At 38.8% G+C, this 22,872-nt stretch overlaps 1 protein-coding gene across 1 annotated transcript in view; it reads right to left on the bottom strand.

Moving 5' to 3' along the window:
• The window catches only part of LOC131858067 (uncharacterized), a 95,143-nt gene that overhangs the window by 43,826 nt on the left and 28,445 nt on the right, over positions 1-22,872 (bottom strand). Inside the window, exons 5-6 of the mRNA XM_059210991.1 lie at positions 20,671-20,852; positions 14,237-14,764 (exon numbers count right to left, since the gene is read on the bottom strand). Coding sequence (XP_059066974.1) covers positions 14,237-14,764; positions 20,671-20,852 — 710 coding nt within the window. The remainder of the gene's footprint in view (positions 1-14,236; positions 14,765-20,670; positions 20,853-22,872) is intronic.

Below are 22,872 nucleotides of genomic sequence, written 5' to 3' on the forward strand. Positions count from 1 at the left end.
AATTATTACCTCCATAATAACCTTTCTTCGAAATAAGAGGAGGGGGCATTTAGAAATTATATTTGATGGTGCCACATAGCCTCGTCTGGATATGGTCTAGATCGAGCAGAGATTTCACATCACATGCGAGCTCACTCTCTCCATAAGTAGTAATAATATCTTCCGTTTGGCAAGCCAGGTTGGCAGCCCAGTCTGCGCATGAGTTTGCTTCCCTATACACATGTGTAAAAACAAACATTTCAAATTCCTCACTAATTTTATTTGCCGCTTTGATAGCATTGCTTATTGTCCAAGAAGGAGGGAAATTCTTATTCAAACAATTGATTATATTTAATGAATCTCCTTCGCACCAGACTCTAGTGCATTTGGCTTCCTTAGCCAGGACCATCCCATGGTATGCAGCCATAGCCTCAGCTACATGATTTGTTTGATTTCCAATGGGTATACTTTTTATAATTTTGCATCTTCCCCATTCATCCCTAAGGACCACCCCACATCCTACTATCCCAGGATTACCCTTTGATGCACCATCAAAGTTTATTTTCATCCATCTATTGGGTGGGCTTACCCATATCACTCCCTCTCTAGGGTCATTCTGAAAGTGTTCACAAACTTTTAGTCTCCACTTCTTGAAGATTGATTGATCATTCTTGTCTTGAGGATCTACAATACCACCTATTATATGCATATTTTCTACTATATTTCTTTTAATTTTCTCAAACACAATTTGGGCCTTAGACACCTTCTCTTTGAAGACTCTTTCATTTCTCTCTTTCCATATACCCCAACACATATGGGGAAAATTCAATTTCCACAACAAAGTAGTAAATTTTTTCTTTGAAGGATGATACCAAGAATTAAAAACCTCTTGAATTGACTTTGGGAAACTCCAACTGATTTTGAAATGATCTAGACATCTTCCCCAGACCTCAACGGAAAAAGGGCAATGAAAGAGAAAATGGTTGATGGTCTCCTCACTCTGCAAACAAAGAAAACAAACACTAGGCATACACATACTCTTTTTCTGAGGTTCTCAATAGTTAGAATTTTATCTTGAAGGGTTGTCCAGAAAAAATATTAATCTTAGGGGTAAGGCCTTTCACCCAGGCCTTAGCCCAGCAAGGACTCTCCATATTAGAATACTTATGATAGTAAAGAGAAGCCACAGTGAATTTACCATTTGTTGTGAGTTTCCAAATTAATTGATCTTCCTCTTCCACCACAACCATGGAGTTCATAATTTTGTTCAGACTACCCAAGGCCTAATCCACCTGAGATAAATCCTTCCACTGCCCATCTTGCCAATAATCACCCACCATTGATCCATATCTTTCCTTGCATTGGTTCAGGAATATGCTCCACTCTAGAATTTTAGTCAAAGGGGACTCGAGCAACCAGGAGTCTTCCCAGAATTTGATGAGATTCCCTTTCCCCATCTTCCATTTTGCACCTTTGACAATTAAATCTCTTGTTCTAGTGACATTTTTCCAGATATTGGAGCCGATTGGATATCTTCCGCTTTGAGGAAACTTTGCAGTGTGGGACATTTCCTTTTATACTTGTTGTCCTAAATTTGTTTCCATTCTCCCTGGTTTTTATACCCTCTCCAGATTTGCTTTGCCATAAGGTATTTTTTCATGTCTCTTATTCTTCTAAGACCTAGACCTCCCTTTCTTATTGGCTTACAAAACTTGTCCCGAGCAATCAGATTCATTCTCTTCTTCTCCTCAACCCCTGTTCACAAAAAAATTCTTTGGATCTTTTCAATAGCCTCCACATACTTGGCAGGAATTCTAAAAAGGCTCATGGCATAAAGAGGGATACTTTGAAGAGTTGATTTAAACAATTGAACCTTACTAGCTTGACTAAGAAGAGAGCCTTTCCAGCCAGCTAGCTTCTTATGGAATTTATCCACCAAAGTTCCCCAAAAAGTATCAGGAGGATCATGGCATAAGAGAAGCCCCAAGTAAGACGTAGGAAGACTCCCTAATTGACATCCCAAGATATTACTTATTTTGGTCTTTCTTCTCTCCAGAGTGTTGATAAAATAAACAAAGCTTTTAGACCAATTAATAATTTGCCCAGTAGCAAATCCATAACTATCCAGGGCTTTCTTTAAACTTCTAGAATCCTGCACTGAAGCCTTCCCCATAATTATTGAGTCATCCACAAACTATTGGTGGGAACAGACTTGATTCGTTGAAGATGGCTTCAAACCACAAAACTCCCCCTTCTCAACCAACTTCCCTATACCTCTCCCTAGACATTCCGCCACAATAATAAAAATAACTGGAGAAAGAGGATCTCCCTGCCTAAGGACTTGAAGAAAGGGGAAGGAGATCCATTAATTAAAACAGAGAAAGAAGCTAAAGAATCTAATTGCCTTATAAGACTAATACTTCTAGCACAAAAGCCAAAAGCAGAGAGAACTTCCATCATGAAATCCCAATCCACTCTATCGTAGGCTTTAGATAAGTCTAGCTTCAGAAGAAATCCTTCCTTTTTAGAATTAGATAGAGAATGAATGTTTTCATGGACTGAGATCATCGAATCCAAGATTTGTCTTCCAGGACAAAACCACTTTGCTGAGGCAAAATGATAGAAGGGAGAAACTTCAGGATTCTCAAGGTTAGAACCTTGGAGATGATCTTGTAAAGAGAGTTGCAAAGACTTATAGGTCTGAAAAGGTCCATGGAATCAGCTCCTACCTTTTTTGGGAATAAGAGAAATAAAAGTGCCATTTATCTCTTTCAAGATTCTTCTAGCACCAAAAAACTCTTTCACAACTCTAGACACATCATCACCAATAATATGCCAATACATTTGAAAAAAGAACATGGGGATACCATCCGGGCCTGACACCTTATTTCTTTCAAAGAAATTCACAGCTTGCGAAATCTCATCATTGGAAGGGATAACAATCAGGTGAGAATTATGGTCAGCCTCCAAGATTGTAGGGATGCAATCCAAAAGGTTCTTTTGGGCCTGCTTGTCCAAATTCTATTCCTTAGCAAGAAGATTGGAGAAGAACTCCATAGCAGCCCTTCTCATAGATTCTTCCTCTTCAACTCTTCTGTCGTTCACTTTAATATGTGATATTCTGTTGATGGCCTTATGTTTTAGAGTGGACATATGGAGGTATTTAGTGTTTTTGTCCCCTTCCTTCAACCATACGTTTCTTGACCTTTGTTTCCAGAAGGTTTCTTCCTTTGCTATTATGTCATGATATTTCATAAGGATATCATCTTCAACATCTCTTAAGTGTTAGTATATCCATTATTCTGAATCTCATCCTGAATATTTTTTAGCTCTGAGATAATAGTCACTTTCGAGGAAAAGATATTCCCAAAGCATTCCTTATTCCACCTCTTGAAATTTTCTTTAACAAACTTCAACTTTTTGACCACTTTATACATGGCGTTCCCTTCAATACTAACTTGCCACCATTCCTTGATCTTGTTCTCCATATCTGGGTGTTTAGTCCACATTCTCTCAAATCTATAAGGGAAATGTCTCCTTCTATTCTTAGCCTCTACCGTAAAGGATATAGGATAGTGATCTGATCCTTCCCTTATGTGATCGGATAAAGAACAAAAGTGAAGATTAAACCAATCTAGGGAGATAAGAGCTCTATCAAGTCTTACCTAAATTAAATCCTTGCCACTCCTTCTATTAGTCCAAGTAAATTTAACTCCTTGCAATTCTAGGTCATGGAGAGCATTATTATTGATAAAGTCCATTAAGTCCACTCTACTATCCAGATAAGTTTGGCTCCCTCCATTTTTCTCATTTTCCTTCAAAGGGGTATTGAAGTCCCCCATAATCACCCAACTATCTTTAGCAAACCTACTTCTTAATAAAGTCAGTTTATTCCAAAAATCACTTCTCCCAGTCTTAGTGTTATGAGCATATAAATTAGTTAAGATCCATGAAGTGCTATCTTTTAGATGCTTAAATCTGATATAGGCCAAGTTGTTGTCCTGGATCAACACTTCTCCCTCAACCTTGTTTTTATTCCAGAAAGTAACAATACCTCCTGAGGCACCTTCTGAACTGCCACCACTAACTCCTCCATTTTTGAACATCTTCAGACCTTCTACCTTATCTTTAGACATCTTGGTTTCTTGAATTAAAAAAATATCCGGATTTTTGTCTCTAGTCTTACTTTTTATTAAATCATGATTGTGAGGATTATTCAATCCTCGAATATTCCAAGAGATGATCTTCATGGTTTTTTAGAAATACCTGCCTCAAAGATGGTTCTTTGAGTCCCATCTGCAATGTTCTTTCTTGTTTCCATTGTCCTCTTCTTTGCATTTGAATATCTTCCTGGAGAGGTATGTTGCGCTCCTACATCTCCAAGCCTGCTTTTGGTATTTCTAGTAGATGTGTTGTTATTGGTATTGTTGTTATATGTAGGAAAAGCGGGGTGATGATACTTAAAATGTGAAAATTAAAGCTCAAAGAGGCCTATCCACACACCCACAGGACTTCTTGGTGCAAGTTATGGAGTCATGAAGAATGACTCAACTTCCCAAGGATGGTTCCATGGTTCTCTATCTCACAAGGTCCCTCAAGCCAATGCCTTTGCTCTCAGATCATTGAGCAAAGTGGCTTAGGGATGACAAATGCAAGAACGAGGGATGCTTATGATTGATTTAGTTATGAAAATGCATCCTATCTATGCATGATTCTACAAATGCAATTAACTAGATTATAAGATGACAAGATTAGTAACTATACTATCCTAACATGATATACTAGTTCATGAGTTAAGCTAATGATAAAGGAAATAGTCTAAAATGCTTATTAGATTAATTCCTATTACAAAGAGAAACTAAATCATGCATGGATCCTTAAAATGGAGGAATGACAACTCTATTTATAGTGAAAATAGGGCAATGGATAGTCAGGATTGAAAGAGTTAATCAAGGGTCAAGTTTGAAAGTTGTCAATCCATGTTTTCAATTTTCACCAATGAAATGGTGACAATTGTCAACATAAGGCTGGTTGAGAGGAGATGTAAGAAGCATTAAATGCTTGAGAAGACCTCATGGTTATCTTAGGAGGTAAGGGTTAAGGCTAGGTTAGGGTTATCCATTGGATAATGCTTTTACCCAAGGGGTAAACTCTTGTGCAAAGGTTAAAGGAATAACCATGGTCAAAGCAATAAATGCTTGATGAGACCCTTGGGTTAGATGGAGGTTAAGTTAGGCAAAAAGTCTCTAACCATGCCACTAAGGGTTAGTTAACCATTAATGGTTTGAAGACTTCGGGGACAAATTTGTAAGAGTCCTTCCAAATTTGGGGGCATTCAAAAAGTTAGCTTGTTGAATGGACAAAGGCCTTAATGCCTTTTGAAGACTTTACTCCAAATTTGAGAAGTGAGCTCCTCAAATTTAGGGAAAGGGGATAATGGATGGGTTTAGGTTAATTGATTAGGATTAGATGGATTCTAGAAGAAATTAGGAATAGGGTTAGGAGGCAAGTGGGAGATGTAGGAAAACGCAAGTGGGTGAGGGAAAATAGAATTAATTAAAATAAATTGCTTTATTTCAATTTGGTTGCAAGTTGGAGATTTAAATAAATTAGATTTATTTAATTGGGCTAAACTATTTAATTAAATGTGAATTTAATTAAAAGTAGAGAGAAGGGTTTTAATTAAATAAAATGATTTATTCAATTAAATGACATAAAGGGCTTAAGTGAATTTAACTAAATAAATTGAATAATTTACTTAATTAAATAGAGGAATGAGAATAAAATGAACATTAAATATTCATTTAGGAATATGGTCATTTTTATATGTCTACATTTTGCCGCTCTTTGAAGTGATGTGTGTGCACATGTTGATTCAAAGAAAATGATGTGTCGTCATGATTTAGTTATGATCAATTTTTTATGTTGTTTTTGAGATTTTCAAGTTGTGCCCCAGATTTGATAAACGATGTTGATAATGATGTTGATAATGCCCCCTCGGGAGATGAATCAAAATTTTTGAAAATTTGATTTGATTTAGATAAATTTGATAAATTTTATTGCATTGTACAATTTCATCTATGTTGAATGTGGTAATTTGATTCATCTCCCGATATTGCCATTTGGTAGGGTTGTAGGAGATACCGCGAGCAATTTTACGCGTCCCTCCATGTAACCCTAATTTTGATTTACCCTATATAAAGGGAAAAAGTGATTTCTTTTGTCTCATTTGTGCTTGTTGACTTTGGAGAAAGTGATTTTTGGAGAGAAGTCAACATGCCGGTTTTGTATTCTTCTCATCGATTCGAGCACGTTCAGAGGTATCGAAGGCCTGCCGCGTATGGAGCACTAGTAAGTCAACCTTTTTGACCCCTTTTGGATTTTTTATTTTGTCATTTTTTTATCATATTTTTGATTTTGTCACGCAGATTTTACGTTTTAGCGCGTCGGGGTCAAAGTGTAGCACATATAATAAATTTCGTAGCGTGTAGGTTTTAATGAAGTAGGGTAGCGTCCGAAAGGTGTAGGGTAGCACATCGCTAGGTTAGGATAGCGCGTAGGTTTAGTTTAGCGCACCGGGGTCACAGGGTAGCGCAAAGGGTAAAACAGGTAGTGCATAGGAGATACTTAGCACATAGGGTTTCTAGGGGGTCGCATGGGTAGGTCTAGATAGCGCGTAGGTATGACCTAGCACATAGGGATAAATACACAGTGCAAGAACATGATAGAATAGTGCATAGGGTAGTTTTAGTGGTTTGGGTAGGTTAGGTGGCGCTTTGGAAGAAAAGGGTAGCGCATAGGGTAGATTGGGTAGCGCTTGGCAAGGACAGAGTAGCACATGATAAATAGTTTAGCGCATAAATAAAACAGTTTAGCACATAAGCAAAAAAATTTGGGTAAAGTAGGATTTTGGATGAAGAAAGATAGGTAATTTTTTGCCAGTTTTGCCAAGATAGGTGCAAATTGCCAGTCTGCGTGTCTATTGTCATTGTTTTGATAAGTTTGTCCAATATGAGTTCTGATATAACTTGATTTGATTTGCGATTTTTCAAGTTGATACAGATTTGATGTAAATTTGATATGATGTGGTTTCTGATATGAATGTGGAGCTTGAGTTGTTTTACAAGCTGTATTGATTATGGAACTTGAGTTGTTTTACAAGTTGATATGGATGTGAAACTTGAGTTGTGTTACAAGTTGATTTGATTGTGGAACTTGAGTTGTTTTACAAGTTGATATGGATGTGAAACTTGAGTTGTGTTACAAGCTGATATGATTAGATATGAAAATGGATTGATATGATGTGGAACTTGATTAGATTTTCAAAGTTTCAAGTTTTGATATGAATTTGATTTTGGTATCTATGTTGTGAGGAGGAAACTGATATTGGACTTGTTTCGCTTTTTGACAAGAGCATCTTGGAGTGGTGCAATCGCGTGAGCGATTTTTGAGACCGCGATCCTTGATACCATGATTGACACAGGCAGATAGAGATAATATTGAGAGGTGTGTCTTGACCTCGTTGTTAGATATGCCTCAGTTTATCGTGAATAGGGGTTTATTGACTGCATTGGCGGAGAGGTGGCACAGTGACATGAACACCTTCCATTTGGTGACAAGCGAGATTACAGTGATGCCTGAGGATTGCTACCGGATTCTACGGAATCCTGTGGTAGGTGCATTACTTCCCTATGAGTAGACCGAGGAGGGTGGGACTGAGGCACTTAGCCGAATCTTTCAGGATGATACTGTGTGCGGGTATGAGATCCCCTGGCAGGAGTTTTTGGATTTGGATTACGCGCCTCTACCATCAGTTCTGGTAGGCTTCATAGGTGGTTTCTTATGTCCTGACCATAGGTCGAAGGGACTAGCAGTGGGGTGGGGATTGGTTCTGAAGGATATGGTGACACAAGGTCGCCGATTTGCATGGGGGTTGGCTATGCTGGCCCATTTATACAAGGATTTACATTAGGTGGTATACCTAGGTTATGGTAGTTTATTAGCTGGAGTGACACTGCTACATGTATGGGTGTGGGAGCATATTCCCGCAACTAGGCCATCAGTGGACAAAGATAGGCCTGTTGGGTGTGCCTATGCATATGGATACAGAGGGATAGTTGTCCAGCGTAAGCTGGGCAAACTAGAGCACTGGAGGAGAGTGCTGGATGATATTGATACAGTCGTCTAGTGACCATATACAGGTTGCGAGGTATGGGCCGAGGATGGGATGGAGATGCCCTATGTCTACATGACCAGATATTTGATAGGGCGGATGCCCTTTGTTATTGAGAGGTTTTTGCATAGCTGGGTGCTGCGGCAGTATGGTCGACATCAGGGGATTCCACAAGGAGCCTATTTTTATGCTCGACGAAGACAAGGTATTCTGGATTAGGGACCTATGATTGATAGTGCGGTGGCAGTGGATGAGTTCTTTCATGCAGCCAACCAGATTTGGGATTATGCCCTTGAGATAGTGGATGAAGGGATGACTGATGAGTTTGCAGCACTCTTTGCAACACATGCGGTGGCCAGGATATCGGATCCAACTGAGATGATTTCGGCTTTTGATGATGATGAGGAGGTAGATGAGGGGGGTGGTGATGGAGGAGGAGATGATGGTAGAGGAGGTGGCCAAGGTCGGCGAGGAGATAGAGGGAGATTGGATCAGGGGAGGAGAGGAGATAGGGGAGGAGATGGTGGTGATAGGGGGATACGGGCAGAGATAGCTGCACGATGAGCTGTGATGGATAGAGGGAGAGGAGGTTTGGCTATCAGAGCTGGGGGTGAGGAGAGGGTTGGGGAGGTGATAGCGGTAGTGGGAGGGTATGATGACGTGCGATGACTAGCCCAGAGGAGGAGGTCAGATGCTTTACCTCCACCTGCACCGAGGATAGTAAGAGGGACAGGGGGCACCCCTTCACAGGTACCCTTGCAGATGCGGATTCCAACGCATGCAAAGGATGCACAGATTAGATCGCTGCAATTGTCAGTGCAATACTTGCAGACACAGTTGCTGGCGCATCAACGTTAGATTATTCAAATGACCATAGAGCGTGATACTGAGATAGAGCGGCAAAGTCGAGTAGAGGAGCTCGCAGCAAGTTTGCAGAGAGTTGCAACAGGTGATCCAATGAGAGACACCTTGAGAGGGCTGGCTTTGAGAGCCAAGGAGGTGGAGTACTATAGGAGACATTATGAGGATGCGGTGCCCAGGGAGCATTGAGTGTAGAGTTTTACACAGTCGAGATCTAGTTGATCTCGAGAGACTAGGTCAAGGACGGAGAGAAGAGGTGTGACAGGGCCTCCTAGACAGGATCCACCTGGAGATCCAGGTGCTGGGACATTTGCAGCAAGATCTTCACCTTCAGGAGATAGTCATACTTGAGAGATGTTGTCTCCATTATATTTTGATCATTTTGTTGCATTGGCACAAACATGACATATTTTGTATATTGATCATTCTTTGAGATATATATGACACCATTTTCTTTGATCCTCATGTGATGTGTTATGGATTATGATTTCTATATGTTTTAGTCTATGATGATGCAATGCTTAGATAGATGTATGTGATGTGATATGTGAGGAATATGATGTGATAATGTAGGATGTTGTGAGATGTATCTTGAAAATGAGATGTATGATATGATATGCTGTGAGATGTATCTTGAAAATGAGATGTATGATATGATATGCTATGAGATGTATCTTGAAAATGAGATGTATGATATGATATGCAACTAATTGTAAAATGATATGCAACTAATTGATTTTGAGCATCCACATTCTATATTCATCATCCCTGTATAGCCACATGTTATTTGCTTTCTTTGTATGTATCATCATTTGAGCATTGATTTATTTTGGGATATGTTGAAAATCTATACAAGCATAATGGTATAATTGAACCATAATGACTTGAGAAAAATTTTCATGATTTTTGATTTTGCAAGATAGCACAAGCGTCAAGGTATAATTGAACCAGGATGACCTGAGTGCGGATTGCGTAGAAATAGACAAGATTAAATCATTTGTATGTGTGATGTGGATTCATGTCTTCAGTGATATGCTGTGAATCACATCGCGAGACAAGTATCGACACAATACAGATGATCGCCTCACAGACAGAAAAACTAAGAAAATATTGGAGTCCCCCATGACGTTCTCTAGCTTTGAAGCATTGTTGAGAAAATTTAGAGGATCCAACAATTCAAAATGTTCAAGTGCAAAAATAGTCAAAAATTTATGCAAGATTGAACATTTGATATTTCAGAAAATCATCCATCATATTTGTGAATCTGGTTAAGTGATCAATGTTTTGCTTTGCGATTGTGTGAGTGTTGTTTGCTGGATATGAAGTTCTGAGTTTGCGACAAGTTTTGACGTTTCAAACATGTTGCAAGTTTTGATTACTGCCCCTAGTCAAGTATACTTCTCAATGTGGATATGTACAGTGATTACCAAACCATGGTGAGATGCGGTGAAAGGATATGTGGATAAACCTGGATAGTGACTACGCTAAGTATGGCTTGGATGGATATTGTGATAAAAATCTCGGGCGATGGCCGATAGTGCTTTACTGTGGAGATAATGGTATGGATATAGATAGAGGAGCCATGCTCTCACAATAGCGCCTATTGCCAGGTTTTCACCATTTGCTTTTATTGTACCTTTTTCTTGAATTTTTTGATTTTTTTGACTTTTCTGTGCATTAGAGTACTCAAGTGTAGTATTTCTTCAGATGAACGTTGTTAGTTGGTTCATCGAGCACATCTCCTTCTAAAGTTGTTAGCTGATAGGCAACTAATCCATAGGCTAATATGATGACATTGGGACCTAACCAATTAGGTTCAAATTTCCCTTTCTTTTCCCGATCCTGCTGATTCCTAGGATTTTCCTTGAGTACTAGGTCACCAATTTTAAAATTTTTGGGAATGACCTTGTGGTTGTAGCTCCTGCACATACGTTGCTGATATGCTTTGAGATGAGTGTAGGCACATTGACGTCTTTCATCTAGAAGCTCGAGCTCTTGTAGTCGGTTAACTTGATACTCTTCATCTGGGATTAAGCCTTTCAAAGAGACTCTGAGAGATGGAATTTCTACCTCCAAGGGTAAAATTGCTTCTGACCCATATACCAATGAATATGGTGTAGTTTCTGTAGGTGTGTGGATGCTAGTTCTATAGGCCCAAAGTGCTAGGTTGAGTTGTATATGCCAATCTTTGCCTGCATCATTCACTGTTTTCTTTAGGATTTTCAATATTGTTTTGTTGGATGCTCTTGCGTGACCATTCCCCTGTGGATAGCAAGGTGTAGAAAAATAATGTTGGATTTTGAATTTTTCACATAGTTCTCGTACATCTTGGTTTTTGAAAGGTCGTCCATTATCTGTGATGATGGAGCTTGGAATGTCATATCCGCAGATCAGATAATTAAGGATAAAAGAGGCAATTTCTTTTCCAGTCTCTGTGGTCATGGGGACTGCTTCTATCCATTTGGTAAAGTATTTCGTTGCAGTTATAGTGAAATTGTGTCCATTTGAAGATGAAGGATGAATTTTGCTGACCAAGTCTAGTCCCCACTGACAGAAGGGCCAGGATGTTGTGCATGGCTGTAGTTCCTGTTCTGGTGCATGTATAAGATTGCCATGGATTTGGCATTTAGGACACTTTTTTGCAAAGTGATAAGAGTCTTTTTCCATTGTTGGCCAGTAATATCCCATTCTTAGAAGCTTTTTAGCAAGAGTAGTACCACTTGAATGTGTGCCACAGATACCTTTGTGAAGCTCGTGTAAAGCGGAGTCAGATTCATTATGATCAAGACAACGAAGAAGAGTACCATCTAGACCTCGACGATACAAAGTATCAGTAGTAAGAGTATAACGGGCGACTTGTTGGATAAATTTGCATTTTTGGTTTCGAGATAGGTCAATGGGTAGGATATTGTTCTTAAGATAGTCGTAGATGGGTCCATATAACAGAGAGTTAGAACCGGTCAAGGTATAGATAACATGGGATTCCAAATGGTCATAGGTTGGGGAGAACAATTGCTCTACCAGAAACTCATAACGATTCTGTTGCTCTGGAATTTGCAGTAGTGAAGTGATAGTAGCCATGGCATCAGCTACTATGTTATCCAACCTTGGTATTTTCTCGAAGGTGATGTGTACAAAATATTGTTTAAAATCATCCACCATTTGTTTGTATGGCAGGAGCTCGTCGTCCTTTGTCTGATAGTCATTGTTGATTTGATTGATGACTAGTTGTGAATCTCCATAGACTTTTAATTCTGTGATCCTCCATTCTACGACCATTTTGATGCCTATAACCAATGCCTCATATTCAACAATGTTGTTGGTGCATGGAAACATAAGCCTATATGACCTTGGTATAGTGTGTCCTTCAGGAGTGATGAACAAAATGCCAGCACCTGAGCCATGTTGTGTGTAGGATCCATCAAAATATAAGGTCCATTATTTGATGGAGATAGCAAGAACGTCTCTGTCTGGAAATTCGATCTCCATAGTTTGTTTTCTAGGTAGTGGTGCTTATGCCAGTTGATCTGCAATTGCTTGTCCTTTGATAGCTCGTCGTTTTGTGTAGTGGATATCAAATTCACCGAGGATCATGACCCACTTAGCCAATCTGCCTGTCAGAGCTGCTTTACTAAGTAAATATTTGAGAGGATCAATTTTTGCAACCATCTTAATCGTGTGAGCTAGCATGTAGTGTCAAAATTTTTAAGAGGCAAATACCACTGTTAGACAACCTTTCTCATTGAATGTATAATTGAGTCCATATCCCTTTAATGTCTTGCTGATATAATAGATAGCTCACTCTTTGCCCTGTAAAAATTAAAATGTAAAAATTGAAGCTCAAAGAGGCCTATCCACACACCCACAAGACTTCTTGGTGCAAGTTATGGAGTCACGAAGAATGAGTCAGCTTCCCAAGGATGGTTCCATGGTTCTCTATCTCACAAGGTCCCTCAAGCCAATGCCTTTTCTCTCATATCACTGAGCAAAGTGGCTTAGGGATGGCAAATGCAAGAATGAGGGATGCTTATGATTGATTTAGTTATGAAAATGCATCCTATCTATGCATGATTCTACAAATGCAATAAACTAGATTATAAGATGACAATATTAGTAGCAATACTATCCTAACATGATATACTAGTTCATGAGTTAAGCTAATGATAAAGGAAATAGTCTAAAATGCTTATTAGATTAATTCCTATTACAAAGAGAAGTTAGACGTGTTAATAAAATTGAGCATAAATGAGATACTAAAGCTTGCATGGATCCTTAAAATGGAGGAATGAGAGCTCTATTTATAGTGAAAATAGGGCAATGGATGGTCAGGATTGAAAGAGTTAATCAAGGGTCAAGTTTGAAAGTTGTCAATCCATGTTTTCAATTTTCACCAATGAAATGGTGACAATTGTCAACATAAGGCTGGTTGAGAGGAGATGTAAGAAGCATTAAATGCTTGAGAAGACCTCATGGTTACCTTAGGAGGTAAGGGTTAAGGTTAGGTTAGGGTTATCCATTGGTTAAAGCTTTTACCCAAGGGGTAAACTCTTGTGCAAAGGTTAAAGGAATAACCATGGTCAAAACAATAAATGCTTGATGAGATCCTTGGGTTAGATGGAGGTTGAGTTAGGCAAAAAGTCTCTAACCATGCCACTAAGGGTTAGTTAACCATTAATGGTTTGAAGACTTTGGGGACAAATTTGTAAGAGTCCTTCCAAATTTGGGGGCATTCAACAAGTTAGCTTGTTGAATGGATAAAGGCCTTAATTCCTTTTGAAGACTTTACTCCAAATTTGAGAAGTGACCTCCTCAAATTTAGGGAAAGGGGATAATGGATGGGTTTAGGTTAATTGATTAGGATTAGATGGATTCTAGAAGAAATTAGGAATAGGGTCAGGAGGCAAGTGGGAGATGTAGGAAAATGCAAGTGGGTGAGGGAAAATAGAATTAATTAAAATAAATTGCTTTATTTCAATTTGGTTGCAAGTTGGAGATTTAAATAAATTAGATTTATTTAATTGGGCTAAACTATTTAATTAAATGTGAATTTAATTAAAAGTAGAGAGAAGGGTTTTAATTAAATAAAATGATTTATTCAATTAAATGACATAAAGGGCTTAAGTGAATTTAACTAAATAAATAGAATATTTTACTTAATTAAATAGAGGAATGAGAATAAAATGAACATTAATTATTCATTTAGGAATATGGTCATTTCTATACGTCTACAGTTGTTATTCTTTTTTTTTGCTTGATCTTTCTTTTATCCTCCATTGTTTCTTCTTCCTCCTGTTTAGACTCACTCTTTCCCAATGCTTTTTTAACGTCTTCCTCATCTCCCCATTTTGGCTCTTTATCCTCCAGAAAAGTCATCTTCACCTTAGCTGGAGAGGCTAATGAGATCTCTGACAGCCCTTGATCCAGAATATTATCGGGTTGAGCATCTTGGATCCAGTCTATTTCTTTTTCTAACTCAGTCAAATTAGAAACTAAGTTGAAATTTTCTCCTTCCTCTTTATTGACTTTGGATTGATTATCTCCATTATTCTCATCATTATCTGAGTTTTGCTCAGTCTTATCCTCTTTTGTTTCCTCATTTTGGCTGCTAAATTGTGATTTTATTTCTCCATGATCTGAATCCTTGTTATTCTGCTCCTTCTCTTGATGATCTATTTTTTTGTTGTCTTCTTTCTTCAATTCATTTCCCAACTCTTTGATGATCTCTTCCTCTATCCTGTTGAAATGTGGTGACTGATCAGCAAAGTACTGTACACTCAGCACGTATCCTCGCCAGGGTCCGGGGCCGGGCCGGGCCCCGGGCAGGGGTTCGGGGGCGGCAGCCCCCGAGAAAATTTTTTTTTGCCTTTTTTTGTTGATGAAAACCGACATTGTAATAAAACCCTAAAAAGGCCGACTTTGTTTGTTGCCCTAAAAACGCATGTTATAAGTGGCTGGGATGCTTAAGGCATTGCAAGGTTGATGTATTGTTTTTGCTGGATAATAAGAAAGATTGGACGGCTGTGTATGGTGGACGTAACCCATTTTGGGTGAACCACGTTAAATCTCTGTGTTATCTGTGTCCTGTTTTATTTCTTTATCTTTTGTATTTAAATCTGCATATAATTATTAGTTCATATTTGCTTCGGATCTGCTTGAAACCCTAACAATTGGTATCAGAGCGAGGTTTTCTATAAATTGGCAGGACTTTCAGATTTGAGTGGGAGCAATGGAGGATTCCAAATTCAAGGTTGAAAAGTTTAACGGCCAGAATTATCAGTTATGGAAAATGCAGATGGAGGATTACCTGTATCAAAAGGATTTGTGGCGGCCATTGGAAGGAAAGGCAAAGAAACCGACCACAATATCAGATGAAGAGTGGGACATTTTAGATAGAAAAGCTTTGGGATCCATTCGATTGTGCCTTGCGTCGTCTGTAGCATTCAATATAACAGAAGCAAAAATGACTGTAGATTTGATGGCAACATTGGCTAAGTTGTATGAGAAACCCTCAACTTCAAATAAGGTATTTCTTATGAAGCGTTTGTTTAATTTGAAAATGAGTGAGGGAGGATCTGTAGCGGAGCACTTAAATGAATTTAATACAATTACCAGTCAATTGTCTTCGGTAAAAATTACCTTTGCAGAAGAGGTTAGGGCTCTCTTGATTTTATGTTCTTTGCCAGAAAGCTGGAATAGCTTGGTTATGGCTGTAAGTAACTCTATCTCTAGTAAAAATACTTTGGTATTTGATGATATTGTTGGTGTTATCCTAAGCGAGGAAATGCGAAGGAAAAGCACAGGTGAGACTTCAACATCATCGGGTAGTGTTTTGAATGTGGAGAACAGAGGAAGATCAAAGGAAAGAGGAAAAGGCCCTGGGAATGAGAAGTCACGAGGGAAGTCAAAGAAAGGACGCTCTCAATCTAGAGGAAAGAAAGATTGCTGGTACTGCGGAAAGCCTGGTCATCTAAAGAAAGACTGTTGGTCTCGGAAAAATAAAGAAGGAGACAAAAATGAAAATGACAGTAAGGAAGCTAATATTGCAAGTAATACTTTACAAGATGCTTTAATCTTATGTTTGGATAATGTTAATGATTCCTGGGTAATAGATTCTGGGGCTTCATTTCATGCTACACCCCATAGAAAATATTTTCTAGATTATGTTCAAGGTGATTTTGGACAGGTATATTTGGGTGATGATGAGCCCTGTCAAATTGTTGGAAAAGGAAAGATAAAGATCAAGTTGCAGAATGGTAATGACTGGTTTCTGCAGGAGGTAAGACATGTTCCTAATTTAAGAAGAAATTTAATTTCTACAGGGCAACTAGGTAGTGAAGGTTGCATAGTTACCTTCTCAGACAGTATGTGGAAGGTCACTAAAGGATCATTAGTAGTAGCTAAAGGTGCAAAGGTAGGCACATTATATCTGTGTACTGGTAACACTTACTCTACCTTAGCTGCTACAGATAAAGTTACTGCAGGGACAACAACAATAAATGTTGCAAGAACAGATTCGATAATGTGGCACCATAGGCTTGGGCACATGAGTGAGAAAGGGATGAAAATCCTTCACTCCAAAAATCTATTGCCAGGACTAAAGAAGATTGATTTAGAGTTTTGTGAAAACTGTGTTTATGGTAAACAGAAAAGAGTCAGATTTCTCAAGGTTGGGAAAGAGAAGAAGAGTGAGAAGTTAGAGCTTGTACATTCAGATGTATGGGGACCGGCTCAGGTATCATCTCTTGGTGGCTCTTGTTATTATGTTATTTTTATTGATGACTCAACCAGAAAAACATGGGTATATTTCCTAAAACAAAAATCAGATGTTTTTGAAACTTTTAAGAAATGGAAAGCTTTGGTTGAGAATGAGACAGGAAAAAAGTTGAAGTGTCTCAGATCGGATAATGGAGGTGAGTATTGCAGCAAAACATTTGAAGATTACTGTTCCTTAAATGGGATTCGAAAGCAGAAGACAGTTGCGGGAACTCCACAGGAAAATGGTGTGTCAGAGAGAATGAATAGGACCATCATGGAACGTGCAAGGAGCATGAGATTGCATGCTGGATTGCCCTTACATTTTTGGGCAGATGTTGTACATACTGCTGTCTATTTGATAAATAGAGGACCTTCAACCCCTTTGGATGGTGGTATTCCAGAGGAGGCATGGACTGGTAAAAAGGTAAATTATTCTTTTCTAAAAACTTTTGGTTGCGAAGCTTTTGTCCATGTTGATAAAGAAAACAGAACCAAGCTTGATGCTAAATCTCAGAAATGTACCTTCATTGGATATGGGATAGATGAATATGGCTATCGGTTATGGGATTTTGAAAATAAGAAAATAATTAGAAGTAGAGATGTTATATTCAATGAGAAGGTTATGTATAAAGAACAGATGCAGGAAAAGAAGCATGAACAGGACAAACAAGAATATGTGGTGTTGGATGAGATTCCTGAAAATGAAATGCCACAGGTACCTGATGCTCAGCAACAACAGATTGTCCCACAAACTCCTGCAAGTGTTAGACGTTCTACGAGGACAAGTAGACCCCCTGAAAGATTTTCTCCTTCTTTGTATTCTATTTTATTAACGGATTCTAGTGAACCAGAAGAATATGAAGAAGCAATGCAGGTGGATGCCAAACAACAGTGGCAACTAGGCATGAAAGAGGAGATGGACTCCTTGATGAAAAATAAGACTTGGGACTTAGTCCCTTTACTTGCAGAAAAAAGAGCCTTGCCTAACAAATGGGTTTATCGGCTGAAGGAGGAGGAAGGAGGTCAGAAAAGATATAAGGCCAGACTTGTGGTAAAAGGTTTTGCACAGAAAAAGGGTATAGATTATGATGAAATATTTTCTCCAGTTGTAAAAATGACCTCAATTAGAACCGTACTTAGTCTTGTGGCTGCAGATGATTTACATCTTGAACAATTAGATGTCAAAACAGCTTTTCTCCATGGAGATCTGGAGGAGGAAATTTACATGTTGCAACCACAGGGATATGAGGTCAAAGGTAAGGAGAACTTGGTGTGCAGGTTGAAGAAAAGTTTGTATGGCCTAAAGCAAGCACCCCGACAATGGTATTTAAAATTTGATAGTTTCATGGCTGAACACGGTTATCATAGATGTCATTCTGATCATTGTGTATATTTTAAGAGATTTGATAATGGCAGTTATATTATCCTATTGCTTTATGTTGATGACATGCTTGTTGCTGGGTCTAACATGCAACATATAAATGATCTTAAACAGAAATTAGCCAGGTCATTTGCTATGAAGGATTTGGGTGCAGCTAAGCAAATTCTCGGTATGAGGATTACACGGGACAGGAAAAATAGAACCTTGAATTTGTCCCAAAGTGAGTATATAAAGAAGGTGTTGAAAAGATTTAACATGCAGGATGCAAAAGCAGTTAGTACACCTTTGGCTAGTCATTTCAAATTGACTAAGGAGATGTGTCCAAAGGCACAGGAAGAGGTTAATAAAATGTCTAACATCCCGTATTCATCAGCTGTTGGTAGTTTGATGTACGCAATGGTATGCACAAGGCCAGATATTGCACATGCAGTGGGAGTTGTGAGCAGGTTTATGAGTAATCCGGGTATGGAACATTGGAATGCTGTGAAATGGATTCTTCGGTATTTGAAAGGAACTACTACGAAGGCATTATGTTTCAAAGGATCTAATGCTGCTCTAAGTGGATTTGTTGACTCTGATCGGCAGGTGATATTGATTCACGGAGGAGTACTACAGGGTATGTTTTTACTATAGGGGGAACTGCAGTCAGTTGGATTTCTAGGCTGCAAAAGGTTGTTGCACTTTCAACCACTGAAGCTGAGTATGTTGCTACTACAGAAGCCAGCAAAGAGATGATTTGGTTGCAATATTTTCTGAAGGAATTGGGTCAGACACAAGAGGATAGCCCATTGTATACTGATAGCCAGAGTGCCATTCATCTTGCGAAGAACTCTGCTTTTCATTCAAGGACAAAGCACATTCAGCTCAGGTACCACTTCATCCGGACTATTTTGGAGGAGGGTCAGTTACGGCTTGAGAAGATTCACACAAGTGAGAATCCTGCTGATATGTTCACAAAGGCAGTTCCACAAGAGAAGCTGATTTCTTCATCAGTTTCTGTTGGTCTTCTTGATTAATAATTGTGGAATTTATACCAGTCAAGTCCTAGTGTTTTATCTAGCGGATGTTGCATGTACAGTGGTGTCGTGTAGTATCAGTCTCCAAGTGGGAGATTGTTTGGTGTGGAGCCTGATCAGTCTCCAAGTGGGAGATTGTTGAAATGTGGTGACTGATCAGCAAAGTACTGTACACTCAGCACGTATCCTCGCCGGGGTCCGGGGCCGGGCCGGGCCCCGGGCAGGGGTTCGGGGGCGGTAGCCCCCGAGAAAGCGGGGCCCCCGAGAAATTTTTTTTTTGCCGTTTTTTGTTGATGAAAACCGACATTGTAATAAAACCCTAAAAAGGCCGACTTTGTTTGTTGCCCTAAAAACGCATGTTATAAGTGGCTGGGATGCTTAAGGCATTGCAAGGTTGATGTATTGTTTTTGCTGGATAATAAGAAAGATTGGACGGCTGTGTATGGTGGACGTAACCCATTTTGGGTGAACCACGTTAAATCTCTGTGTTATCTGTGTCCTGTTTTATTTCTTTATCTTTTGTATTTAAATCTGCATATAATTGTTAGTTCATATTTGCTTCGGATCTGCTTGAAACCCTAACATATCCTACCAACCTGGGACTGTTTTTCCTGATCTTGGTTATTAGATTCCTCAGCTTTCAAAGAGATGTCTACTTTTTTCCACACATTAGGTTGGGATTGGGGTTTGACCCCATTACTAGGACATTTTTTAGCCCAATGCCCAACTTTCTTACAATGAAAGCAAGCAAAAGGGATTGTTTCATAAACAATATTTTGCTTCCATTTCCCGAGTTTAGATTTTATCTCTATCTCCTCTGGCATGTCCGTTTCGGGCCCAACTCCTACACATATCCTAGCATAAATAAGCCTTCTTTTGGATGCTGTGACTAGATCAATAGCAATAAGCTCCCTGAAGGCATTGGCTATTCCTACAAGCACGTCTTCCTCCCAATATTCCATTGGGAGCCTAGGTAGCTTTATCCAGACATGAACTTGGACCAATTTTTTTTTTCTTTGCCCGCGTTAGGGTACCACTTTTGAATGTACATGATATATTTTCCTATCGCCCATGAACCAAAACTGAGGATGCTTCTGTGATCCTCCTCACAAGAGAAAGAGAAGGACAGGCATCCTTTGTTCATAGCAACCACATCTACCTAACCTTTCAAGCTCCACTTCCTCTTAACAAACCCACGAACTACCTCAAAATTTTGTCTCGTCCCATAAAATTTACCAATCAGAGTATTTTCCATTCTAGCAATATTATGGTTTTGTGATTTGTTCTAGAATAGAAATGGTGAACTTGCCCTGAGATGCATTCAAGGTATTTTTGACCGGGGGCAAGGATGACTTACCTTTAGGTTTGACCCCAAATAGATAGGACCACTTGCCAATGTGTCCATTTGATTTGGGTCCCCCCTTAAGATCCTCTGATCTCAATGAGTTCTCAAGATCCTTCCTAGAAGAGTCTTTTCCTTCTACAATTTCCTTTGAACCACTTGCCGTTTGCTGACCTAGAGCCGCTTTCGGTATACCACCTCCCAAATTTGAAATTTGAACCTGTTCGTTCCCGCTGCCTCCTGCTATCTGCTCCTCACGTGGTCTTGGACCTTCCCCTGGGTCCCCCGAATCCAAAGGAGAATCGGGATATTTTCCACCTGAGCTCCCCCCTTCCACAGGATTCTCTGAATCTCTTGCAGCATACTATCCCAGCGCTGAACCAGAACTCCCGCCCCAAAAAATTGAATTTTGGGCCCGACCGCTCCCCTTCTCCTCCCCACTCCCCATTCGAACTCAACTTGTGCTCCCTGTTATACTTATTTGTCTCATTCATTTAGACCACAAATATCACATCCTAGAATGATTTTTCAAAGGATCTAAATGACTATTGTTTCCCTTTTATTGAGATCCTTAAGTCTATTGCTGACAATTTGTTTCTTGATATCCAAAACTTTCTACCAAAATTGACTATCTTAAAAACTTTATGTTCTTTGTACTGTTGCTCTACTTTGCTTATTTAGATCGAGTAATATACTCTTTTTAAAACAAAACCTATGCACTCACTGCTAGTTTCACATATGATTCCACAACCTCATCATATTTTGTCCATTCATCCTCTCACCCTAAACTATCATGTATTTGATTCTCATTCTTGTCTGTTTGACTAAGCCAAGATCACACTTCACATTGTGTATACAGCTATTGTTTGATTCCTTATGTCACAACCATCTTTGCCACTATTATTAGTGACTTTTCTCTTTAACCTTTCATTTTTTCAAACCATTACATAGTCATTACTAAATAATTATAGCATTGTCATGTCTGCATGTTGTCTCAGACCTATAACAATCTCTTCTTGTTGTATCACTGTCACTTTTGGTCACTAGGTTAATTGTTTAAAGGACTTGGTCTTGTAATGGAGCTACCCTTAATTACAAATAGATGAACTTTTTAATTCAGAAACAAACATTGGAGCCTCAAATGGTGACTAACATTGCAGATCACAACGAACAATGACAAATCAACCCAAGAGTGTATGCATTCTCTTCAAACTGTTGTAGAATGGTATAATACTTCAGATCAACAAGATCACGGTATCAAATGATGTTGACCAATAGTCACAAACCTTCTAAAAAGTTTATTCCTCGGTATGAGTGATATCAGTAGGTAATTACATGGTATGGCTATGTTCTTCTTTGAGAACAAATTGTGGCTTCTCATAAAATGAAATAAACTCCTTCAAATGCAATTAAGAAGTCTGAAGCGGATTAGAATTCTAAGTTTTCTCTATCAATCCTATAAGATAATAAGGTACCAACAAGTGTTTAAGATCTACTTCACTGATGTCCTTTTCTTCCCCATTTGATGAGAAAGCTCTAAATTTTAAGCAATAAAATCTATGACTAGCTTGTCATTTATGGAAGAAGCCTCACAAAGCTTGCAACATGGACAAGCTTTCTCCTATTCTTCTGCAATGTGGGAAAAAATGAACATCAACAACCGAGGCATGGGGGCAACATTAAAAGACTTTTGATGATTTTGACCTAGGAACAACAAAGAACAGGTAGTTGTGAAATGCAGTGGATAGCTCAAGCAATGGGTGGGACGCAAGCAATTTCTCATATATGCAAATCAATGAATGAAGGTGAAGATTTAGCTACCTCGAATGGTGAAGATTCTACCCAAGCAATTCCTCATATTATACAAATCCAAAATTCCTCATGCAAATATTATGCAAATCTGAAGATTCAATGAATGAAGGTGAAGATTCAACAATTCCTCATATTATGCAAATCTGAAATGAAGGTGAAGATTCTACCTCGAATGGTGAGTGTGTGAAAGTACCTCGAATGGTGAGTGTGTCATTTGATCTTGCTATGGGTTGAGGTCGACACGGAAGCTTGCGTGGGATTGAATGCACAAATGACTTGCTCTCTCTTTTTTTTAAGTAATGCCCGTTGTCGTCGAAATTTCGATGAATGCGGGCACTTTTTTGAAAAAAAAATAAAATTTATTGCTAATGCTTTCTCCATGGAAACTAAATGTGAAATTACCGTCAGAATTCCGATGAATTCAGACATTTTAAAAAGAAAAAATCAAATTTGGTCACAATATACCTTCTCTATTGGAATTATAGACCAAATGTACTAGTGTTGCATGTGAACTATTGTGAAGATGCATGTCAATGTAAAAATAATTAGATGG

Source organism: Cryptomeria japonica, chromosome 1 (genome assembly GCF_030272615.1).
Source record: "Cryptomeria japonica chromosome 1, Sugi_1.0, whole genome shotgun sequence".
Taxonomy (NCBI): Eukaryota; Viridiplantae; Streptophyta; class Pinopsida; order Cupressales; family Cupressaceae; genus Cryptomeria; species Cryptomeria japonica.